We start from the raw sequence: 11,636 nt of genomic DNA on the forward strand, positions 1-11,636 counted from the left end.
GAGGGAAGGGAGCAAACATCCTTGGGCTTCCACGTACAGATTCCATTCACAAGAGTATCTGGAGCTACCTGGGCATGAGTGAGTCCCTCTGCCACCAATGGGAGAGATAACAGAGACTGCTTTTCCTAGGACACTTCCCCTGTCCTGATTTTCCCTGTCCTTTAGCCCATATTTCTGGAATAGCAGAGATGATTTTTAATAAATTTCTTTTACTCCTAAATCTTATAATATAATTGATGCTGCAAAGATTCAAGAACTGTTTTGACTTCTATGTTCTTCTTCTGTAGAATGGAATATACATCATCAATCAAATTATATAATTGTGCATCAGGCAATTGAGGAAAAATATCTTAACCATAAGTACGAAGGCTTTTTCAATATTAGTGGTTTTCGGATAATTATTTTTGTCTAGTAGTTAGATCATTCTCTTCTTTCTTTAGCTTCATGGTACTGTCATTTTCCATTTGCTGTTTTCCAAAATTGGGTTCAGAAAACTTCAACATTCAGATGATATACTTAATAGTTATCTCAAATTAGGAAAAGGCTATTAATGACCACTGGCCATAAAATCCAAAAACCTGAGAAATAGAAGTAATGTAAGGGAAGGAGGAGAGGTAGATATCTGCCTACAGCAAGAGTGTTGTCCAAGACCAAGCAGGGAGTGGAAGATTTATGGCATTTCTAAATATGAAGATGAGATGAGAAAATGGAGAGAGGGTATGTGCTTCTCCATCTAGGAGTTTTCTGAGCTCATAAAAACAGCTTATATGCATGTCTTCTGAGACATGTCACTATCTATCAGATTTATAGAATCTGCTGGCTCTTCTGGGACAGAGAGTGAAAAGAATAAGTCTTACTTATTTTAAGAGCTGATTAGCAAATGATAATGATTTTAGTAGATTGTGACATATTTAGTAAAAGGCCAAATCAATTTGTGTTCATTCTCTTAGCTTCATAGGGTATTATTGTGATCAGATACAGCTGTACTGAGGAAAAACTCCCAATGTAGGACTGCAGACTGATGTTCACCACATCAAAACACTGAACTACACAACAACACAGTTTTACAGTTATTACAGGTTTGTACTGTAATCACTACTGCATCATTTACAAGAGAAGCAAGCATGGAAAGTTTCCTTTGTCATGCAAGAGAACTTAATATGCACATTCCAAAACTCAAATGGTCAAAATCAGTCTCTACCTCTGGCTCACTGCTAAAAAAATGAAGGAGAATATTTTACTAGTCAACTAGGCAGATATTAGACTAAATTCTATGTTTAATTTTCCAATGGAAGATGTATATCAGGGGAAAACAAAACATTGTGGATTTTAAAAGCCAACCACCCAAACAAACAAAAACAATAACCAGAATACCATAAAACTTCAAAAAACTTCTAAAAACTGAGGTTTCTAGAAAATTCTTTTCTGAATGCCCTGTGATCTTAGTGCTTTACATGCTGATAAAATGAAGGTTGCCACTACTGATTTTGTCCAAATAGACTCAGGCAGGTGCTCATGAATTACATTTCCCTCCAGCTACACATACTCCAATAGGTTAACTATTGTTATATGTGTTAGTGCTGCCAGCTCCGGCAAAATACTACTACAGATGAGTGGTAAATTTACAAATACACCAGCTGCTTTCAAAACTAAAGAATTGTTCCTCTCACTGTGTTGTCTTTCCATTCCTCTAAGAGTTGTAGACATAATACACAATATTTTTTTCATCATTCTACCTAGGTACAAGGTAACCAAAAGTCCTCTGTGCACCCTATCTTGTTGCTGCCTATTTAGACACATATAATTTCCAAATGCCATAGTCCTCTGATTAAAGATCTGTGACACCTCTTCATTATTATCTACAGATGCGTTCTGTGGCATGATACACAAAATCATTCATAGACGGACTTCATCCTAACCTTAAGGTTTCTCTCAAGATGGCTTATCAAATTAGACTGCAAACAAAATTCTTCTCTAGAAAACTGAATTTCATGATTCTCTATCCTCTAATTCTCTTCTCCACCTATCAACTCATCCTTCAAATCCTAGTTTTTCTGCAAAGGTTTTTTCAGATCTCAGTAAAATCAGACATTTACTTTTCCTTACTGCCTCAACTCTTGCTGTTATCATTGGTCTTAAAAAAAAAAAGAGAGAAAAAAAGAAAAGAAAAGAAAAGAAAAAGAAAGCATTGAACATGTATTGTGTGACAGATAGTTCATAGCCCTTTTTAAATACCATTTATTTCTTTTTAATCCCACCCAAAATGCTATAAAATAAGAATTTTTCAAACTGTATAAATAAGGAAACATAGGTTTAAGGAAAACCAGTACTTCTAAATTTACACAAACTTGAATGTTGAATCAGCTGTCATATCACATGTTGCTAAAATTACTGGTTTACATGAAATGTATTTCCATCTGCACTCACTGAAGAGTAAGAGCCCTGAGATCCTTATGTATGTGTCTCTCCTAGCTCCCAGAATAGAGCCTGGGGCATATTAGGTACGTGAATGGCTTGCATTGAATGACTGATTAAATGAAAGGAGAATACATACAAAGAACATATTTAGCTCTAAAGCATTTTTCATTTTAGATCAAAGTCTTCTCCTCCTGAGGATATAGAACAAACATTTGGGAAATAGCTTGATTATAGTTCTACTCTCTAAAGTAATCTTAATGATTCCACAATATAGAAAACAAAGTTCTCCAGGAGACATATCAACCTATGTAGCACAACTTCTGCTTGCCTCAGAACTCTCAGGCAGAGCAGGTCATCATGACATCATAACAGGTCATTAAGAAAGGACAGCAGATAATTATAACAACACAGCAGGTGATATGACACCACAGCAGGTCATTATGACAACACAGCTGATTGTTATTACATCATGACAAGTCATTTTGACACCACAGCAGGTTACTATGACATTATATCAGATCATTATGACACCATAGAACTTCATTATGATATCATGAGAGATCATTATGACATCATAGCAGACATTATGGTATAATGTGATGGCATCATGACACCACAGTAGGTCATTGTGACACCACAGCTGGTCATTTTTATCATCATGGAAGATCATTATGACTCAATAGAAGCTCATTATGACACCACAGCTGGTCATTATGACATCATAGCAAGTCACTTTTAACACCATGGAAGCTCATTAGGACATTTCAGAAGGTCATTATGACATCATGGATATCATTATTCAGCCACAGCAGGTCATTATGACACCATAGCAGATCATGTCATAGGGCTGGTTCATTGTCTCCTGAAGTAGGAGAAAGAATCTTTGTTGTATTCTGAACCACAGCTTATTCAGGGCTATGTCTCCCAGCTATGAGGGAGATTAAGAAAAGGCAGACACAAAAGTAGAGAAAAAAGCCAGGCATGGTGGTTCAGCCTACCTCTGGAGGCTGAGAGTAAAAGGCAGTCCTATTAGGATTTATCAGCTTGAACCCATGATTCTCTACTCTGGCAGCAGGTGTTTGAACCCAAGGTATGAACTGATAAAATTCATTGGCTACCAGGGAACTTCCCTTTGGACGGGGCATGGCCAAACAACTAGGTGGTCTCCATGGTGCCTTCACATTGAGAGTTCTCCAGAGGGGCGTGGCCTCTGTCTCTGGGCAGTTCAAAGACCATCATTCATTCCTGGGTCTGATAAATGTTCATTGCTAGTATTTCTAGATGAAACCACAGTGCATCTGATGGTTTCTTATTGAAAAGCATGGAGAAGCCTTTGCCAGATCACTAGCTGTATATCAGATGCCACAGGGATATGTTAATTTGTTCAAGCAAGGAAATCACATCTTTTTCAGCATGTACACTTGAAGTCTCTTTCTGATTAAACTTATGGACTTCCATTCTACATTTCCTATAACCATCAGTATCCTGAACAGGACAAATCTTTCAGTTGAATGTGATGGGAATCAACCCTGGTGTATCTTTCAAGACTTTCCTGGTGGTAATAAGCTCTGAAATGCCTCCAGGAATGAAATTTATATTTGTAATGTAATACTATGCCATGTAAAATACAATTTTATTTTTGTTTTACTATTTTCCTAGGTAGAAGTAATTCTACTGGCTTCCACTTGGCCTTTCCCACCATAATTATTTTCTCTCTATGGGTCAGGAGATCAGTGTGGAGATTCTACCTCTCCTGAGTTTCTCTTTCCTAATTTTAATTTCAGAACATCATGAATGACCACCAAACGAGTCTCGGGACACTCAACACTGAGACAAAGACCTGAATTAAAATTTCATTGATCACCTAATCCCCATGAGACCATACTAATATTTGGGTGTTCTTTAATTATTGTCAATTGATATTTGGGGTCCAGTAGTTGCATAGGTACCTGATTGTTTCCATTTACCTAATGCACTGTGCCCCCCAAAAGGCTTTACTGTACCTTGAAGAAGAGTAGGAGAAAGTTTCACATAAGTTTTAGACAGAGTTACAGGGTGCTACCTCAAGCCACCCAAATTCTCTTTATTTTAGTTGCTCTGGATTTGTAGAGTGGCTGAAGTCTGTAAGTTGATTGAGGGAACATGACTTTCTATATTCAAAATTCAGTTTTGTTTAGATTCACTTAAACTAAAATTTTTCTGCTAAACTATATCAAGTAAGAACTCATTAGGATTTCTATAATATTTCACTTTTACGAAGCCTAAAATCAACCAGCCAAGGTCATAGATCTTTTCTGGTCTGATTATTCTGATTTCTTCTTTAATTTGTTATTTACTCTACCACTGATACTGTGGAGATGGAGTGATGTCACTTGACTCCTGCCATCCACCATCCACAGATCCAATTATTTAGTTTGCAGTTAGAGTTTCCAGTCCAGCATCAAAGTTCCCACTGTGGAGTCCCACCAACAGGGAAGAGCAATTACAGAAGTTTTCAAGGATGCCAGGGCTCCTCGCACAACTTATTACTCATAATTGTGATAAAAGTTATGCATTGAACTCATCCAGGGAGTGTGAGTCATAAATGACAAATCACAGTGCATTCCAATTTCTCTAAGCTTTTTAATCCCTTTCTAACCCGTAACCCTTGGAAGTTCAGCATTTCTATCTCTCTCATGAGCACTACATTTTGGTCCTTGTTGCAGCTAAATAATCGAACAGAGCTCTTCCTAACTCCATGATATATGATTCTAAGAATATTTGTTTTAGTGAATTTGCATCTGTAAATATGGCCTGATCCAACTTTGTTTGTTTCAACATTATCCCACACTTGTTATTTATTAATAAACATGTTCCTGGATTCCTGTCTACATACATTAGAAAAATCATGTCGTTTTTTGGAGTGCAGTGCTCATAGGGTTACACTTTGCAATTCCTTTAGGGTAACTTTAGACTTGAGTCTAGATATAGGTCTAGAAATAATGAAAGGAGGTGGGAATTAGCTCCAAGCAGAATCAGCATTTTCTTTCAGGGCAACTTCCTCAAGGCAGAGAATCCTCAGGCAATGTAGAGTCATCCTTAGAAGTAAAAAGAGTACCTACTAGTAGCAGAAAGGAACTTCTACAAGACATAGAGCAGCTTTGTTAAACACTTGCAAAGACTCATAGATCTCTCTGATCCATCTCCTCAATTTCCTCATCCATCTTGTGATGCAAGACAGAACCTGAATCTCACCTGTGACTCCTCTCTCTCCATGCCATTTTGTGTTCCACAGATGCAGAACCAGATGTGGGGATTTCTATGAAGGTGACAGACAGAAGCAGGGACTGAGGGAATCTGTGTTATCAAAATAAATTTGGTTTTAGCCTGGGACCTTGGGAGCTATAGAGTATTCACTCTACTCCATAGCTTGTTCTGCCTGGAGGCAAGTGGGTTCCAACCTTCTTACCCTTTTGTGATAGTCTTTTATTGTCAACTTGAGGACCCTAAGATGGTAGAGAAAATCCATGGGACTGAAGCTCCCATTTTCTTTCGTTGTTCAGAGAAGTATAGATCTGTGAGCTGTTAGAAGCCCAGAGTCAAAGTCGCTGGGTCTTGTGCGCCCTGGCCTGATGGAGGTGATCTGGGCGTGGTTCCAGTGTCCACCACACTCTGCCTCTTCTCCAGCAGGACCAGAGTCCAATCTACAGTTTTCACACTCATATCCTTACAGTTGGCTTCTTCTCTTCTGCTGTCACTCTTACTCCCTTCATTCATCTATCAAACTGTGTAAGTCGAGTTATCACTGTAAACCTAAAATCTAATTGCATCACTTGCCATCTTAAAAATACTTTCAATTTTTTCTCCATGATTCTTACTATTAATCTGTAACAGGATTTTGAGAACTGTTTTGATCGTACCCATTTCTGTCTTTCCAGTCTTAGGAGTGACAATTTACTTTTTACACTAGCTGAGTGTGCAGTTTCACACCTGGCATTCAGTGGGGTTTAAGTAAAAACAATTGCTGGATGAATATTCAACCTAATGTCCCCAAACACATTGAATTATTTAGGTTTCCTGCATATTTTGTTTATGCCTCTGGCCTTTATTAAACATCACCTGTCATGGGGAGGCATTGATTCAATTTCTTGCCTTTTCACTTCCTTACCCAATTTTGTCCCAAATGTGCCATTTTTATATCTTTTCTTGTAGCAATCCTTTCCCATTTACACCTCTCCCTCCCTAGATATGTGTTTGTCATCCATCAAACATGCTTTCATAGTCCTCTGTCCATCTTAACTTGTATATATAATTCTCAGGAGTACTTTCCACTCCCTTCTGGGAGTCTCTCAATGAATCTGGGAAAGAAGAAACTGGTGTGTTTTCATTCATCTCAGGGAAATCCCTCAAATCACTGTGTTTTTTAATGAGTGAACAAATCAGTGGATGAAAAAACAAACAAAAATCCTGAAGTTGCTTTTGTGTAGAGAGTTATATACTTTGACAAATATGTTTTAATAATGAAATGTGACCACAAAATTACAGAAAAAAAAGTCATCAATAGCCAACATGCATAGATAATGAGATCTTGCTGAGAGAATATCAAGGTCTAATGCTTTTGTTTATATGAAGAGAATGTCAGTTGCAACCTCTTTCTCATTGCTCAGTTCATGTAGGGCAAAAAAGAAAACAAAATGTGCTTTCTTTTGGGAGGCAAGCTTAAATTCTACCCCCAGACTGAATCAGATTGAAGGTTAAAAAAATTGTAGTCCCTAGTACTCATTTTACAGAATTTATTTATATGTATTTATGCTTTTACTCAATCACTGACTGCTTATCAGAGACCAAACTTGATGCTACTTTAAAGTACTGCTAGCTAGCAGGCAAGTAATTCATGGAGTCAAGCTGTGTATTATCGAACTGGAGTTCCTATGAGACAATAAAGTTTTTTTTACATGATCCATCACTCCTCTAATTGGTTATCAACATAGGGTCACATGAGCTATAAAAATTTTTCTGAAGACTAGAAGGAAATTCAGAAACATGGTCAAATCTACATTATTTACTACTCAAGGTTAAATGTCCCTTATGTTAATAGCCCTAGTTTATAATACCATAATATTATCCAAAATGTATTACCTAAAATGTAATATATATGTTTATAGAAGATATTTATAAAAAAATTAGATTTTGGGGTTTGGAAAATCGATTATCAAACAGAATGTGCTCAGAATAGTATTTTTAAAATTATAATGAACACATTTATGCGATCTATTTGTTATCATTGCATGGCCTTGTAACATGGAAATTAACAGTATGATCTGGAAAACTAGTTATATTCAAATAAAATGGGGAAAATAGTTCTGCTTACTATAAAGATTTCTGCTCAATACCAATGTTTAATTATTTATTTTGTTGTTATTAAAAGATAGCTTATGAATTTATATACATGGATAAAGCAAAGAAAATCAAGTCTTGATTTGGTAAATTTTTTCAACATGTAGCATGGTCCTGAGTTTGTTGTTCCTTTTTATTCACACATTTTTAATTCCCTCAATGCAGAATTTAAAAACATTGTTGCATTATACTTCTACATAAGAAGGGTATGCCCTATTCACACATGCATATAACAAGTTGATTAATCCCATGAATTGACATATGAGATTAAATAAGCACAGTTTTGAGTAAATATGACTTTTATCTTTATCTTTAAAGTGCTGCTTGGTGAGGTCATTCAAAAGGGCCATTTGACACTTTCTTCAGTAAACTCAATGTTGATCTTCAGGCATAGTTATTTGTCCAGCAGAAAGAAACTTCCTAGTAAATAATTTCTTAATGGTACTTTTCATCTGGGCATTTCTCAAGGTGTAGATCAAGGGATTTAACATGGGAGTTATCATAGTGTAGAAAACAGCAACTGCCTTATCAATAGGTAAAGTAACTGCAGGTCTCAGGTACACAAACATGGAAGGGAAAAAGAATAATACCATCACTGTGATGTGGGAGACACAGGTAGACAGGGCTTTGCGCCTTCCCTCTAGGCTCTGTGTCCTCAGGGAGCACAGGATGACCACATAGGAGACCAGCAAGAGGAGGAAGATTAGCAGGCAGATGAACCCACTGTTGGCAACAACAAAGAGCCCCAGAGTGCGGGTATCAGTGCAGGCCAGATTGAGCAAAGGGCTCAGATCACACATAAAGTGATCAATGACATTAGGACCACAGAAGGGTAGTCGGAAGATGAAGAGGATCTGGATGGTTGCATGGAGAAAGCCTCCCATCCAGGACACGCCCACCAGCAGCATACACAGTCTCCAGTTCATGATGGTCGCATAGTGCAAGGGCTTGCAGATGGCCACATAGCGGTCATAGGCCATCACTGTAAGCAGGATGACCTCTGCACCTGAGAAGAAATGTTCCCCAAAGACTTGGGCCATGCATCCATTGAACAGGATGGTCTTCTTTTCATGCAGTGAATCCACAATCAGCTTAGGGGTATTCACAGAGGAGTAGCAGGCATCAATAAAGGAGAGATAGGCCAGGAAAAAATACATGGGGGACCCCAACAATGAGCTGGCAGTGATGGCAACCACAATGAGCAAATTTCCTAACATAGAGATGATGTAGATGAGCAAAAACACAGCAAATATAATTTTCTGCATCTTGGGATTTTCTGTAAGTCCTAGTAGAACAAACTCTGTCACGTTGTTCCTTTTCTCCATGTACTTCCTGTGCAACTTTATTACCTGAAAAACATGAATGCAACTTTGAATTTGTTAAACTTCTCCATGTCACAAAGAAAGAAAGCCTGTGTTGTATTGTGCTGTGAAATCTCATGAGTTCCACTGTTTGTTTCATGGATTTTGTTGATCAGGAAATATTGGTTATTCAGATGCTTCCTGAGTGATGATTGGGCAAGAAGCATATACATGAGAAATTTTTATAGACATAAAAGTCAAGAGGCTGTTGGAATACATGGACTTTTTTGTGAAAACTAGAAAACTAGGAGACTAAATATAAGTAAAAGATTGAATAGATTGTGGCATTAAGTCCCTAAGGGAGGTAGAAGATTGATGTAACAGTCATCATGGTATAGTTAACAATTTTCATCCTTATTCTTAGAGAAATGAAAACTACAAAACATAACTATGAAATGAGTGCAAGTATGACAAGAAATCCGAGGAAGGGTGAATCTGGGGCAGTACTCTTGTAAATGCCACTATGTGTCCTGGAAAAAGGTGGTCAAGGCTCAGTGAATAATGGAAGTCAGATCCAGGAATGCCAGGTGGCTGACTATCCATGAGAGTTGATGTGAAGAATTTCAGTGAACAATGATGGAAATGTAAACATTTAAAATGCTGGATGACTAAACCCAAGAGCTTCATAATAGCCAATGATAAATTACTTTGCAATATTTGTTCAGTGTATTTCATGCTACCAAAGACTTTACACACACTTTATTTATTTATTTATTTATTTTTTGTAGTTAGAGATGGACAGAATGCCTTTATTTTATTTATTTTTATGTGGTGCTGAGGATCGAACCTAGTGCCTCACGCATGCTAAGCAAGCACTCTGCCACTGAGCTACAGCCTCAGCCCTATATGATTCTTTTTAATAATTAGAATAACCTGTGTGGTAGATACTACTTCACTACACAGAAAAGGAAACAATTTGAAAGACAAATGATTGTAGTGGTTTAACAATAGCGATGCTAACCAAAAGTCATTTAACTCTTCAGGTGTTCTAACTGCTTTTGCAGATGCCTGCAGATTTAATAATCACTTTAAGAATAGTGGTTACTAACTAGCATCATCTTATAGGTATATTTAAACTTATTTTGTCTGTAATGAAAGCACAGAGAAATTAAGAATTCTGTTCTAAAGGAAGCAGCTAATAAACATAAGAGCTAAGAACAGAACTCAGGTTTTTCTTATTCTATTGACTTTTGTCCTCCAAACTTTTAGCTTTAACTTATAAAGCCCATATTGCCCTGTTTTAGTAATGTACCAATAATTCTCTTTTGACATGACCATAATTATTATGATCAATTAAATACCACCTGGGAGACATCTTTATATGAACTAATTACTTCAGCAGACTCACAGACATATAATGATTCATTTGAACTCCCAAATATTAAAAAATATAAATGTTTCTGCATTCTTAGAGGGGTTCCTTTGTCCTCTCTGTCCCTCACATCCAATTCTCCCTTTCCCAATACTGCCATAATGTGGTTCCAGGTCCTGCTGGATATGTTGAAAACACTATCACAGCATCTTAGCTTTAAATTAATGAAAACTGATTAGAATCCTGGTTCTTCCACTTGAAACTATTTTTTCCTGGCAAAGTACCCATCTATTTCGTAAGAATATCACCTCATAAGTTGATCTAATATGAACATACCCACAACTGTTCTGAGGATACAGAGAGGACTTTTCTTTATGTTTGACTGTGTGCACTCAGTAGATGTGCAGAATTAACACACTGAACAGTGAAGGAATTCTCTCCAGTATTACTTGTAAAGAATCCACAGAGAACTCTATTATCCATAGCCACTGATCCAGGAAGATTTCCCATGTTTTATTTTACTCAATATCTGATGTCTTAGGCCATCTAGTATTCACATTAAATCTTTTGTGTGAGAAGTTCATTTAATTTTTTTTTTTTTTGCCTCTGTTAATTATCTTAGTTAACAAAAGAGTGTCTCATGGTAAAATAGGCTTCAGTTGCTAAAGGATTTTTGCTTCATCTTTGTGACTCTTGAATTGTCTACTGTTAAATCAGGCTGATTGAATTTACCATCTCTTGAAAAATTAAGGTGAGGGTGAAACACCCTATAATCGTACTTAAAAATGTTGAAAAGTAAAATTCAGTACATGAAAACTAACAATTTAGTGAACATTAACCCTGTTGAAACTTACCTTAGTAATCTTAGAGGATTTTAATGATGCTTGTGGGTGTTCAGAAGCACTCCCATCTTCAGAGTGACGTCCACTTGGAGTACGAATCTTTCAATATTAAAATATAAGACACAATTGAAAGAGAGTATTCAAATAATACAATATCAAATCAACAGATACCAAGGAGTCTTTCTAAGTCCAAATCTTTCCTTCCCACATCAAACCTTTGTTGTCTCACAGAAAACCCAGGGATAGAGTTTGAAATGGATTCACTTGTTTCATTATGGAAAAATGATCTTCATTACCCAGGTCTGGTCTTCAGGGCAGGAGGTAGAA

General features: G+C 36.9%; 1 protein-coding gene across 1 annotated transcript; it reads right to left on the reverse strand.

The window, feature by feature from the left end:
• Window positions 1-8,165: 8,165 nt before the first annotated feature.
• Window positions 8,166-9,119, reverse strand: LOC143390243 (olfactory receptor 4C46-like). The gene has a single exon (XM_076842748.2). It carries the CDS (start codon window positions 9,117-9,119, stop codon window positions 8,166-8,168), a length of 954 nt encoding a protein of 317 aa, XP_076698863.2.
• Between the last annotated feature and the right edge of the window lie 2,517 nt (window positions 9,120-11,636).

The sequence above is a fragment of the Callospermophilus lateralis genome, chromosome 2 (genome assembly GCF_048772815.1).
Source record: "Callospermophilus lateralis isolate mCalLat2 chromosome 2, mCalLat2.hap1, whole genome shotgun sequence".
Classification (NCBI taxonomy): domain Eukaryota; kingdom Metazoa; phylum Chordata; class Mammalia; order Rodentia; family Sciuridae; genus Callospermophilus; species Callospermophilus lateralis.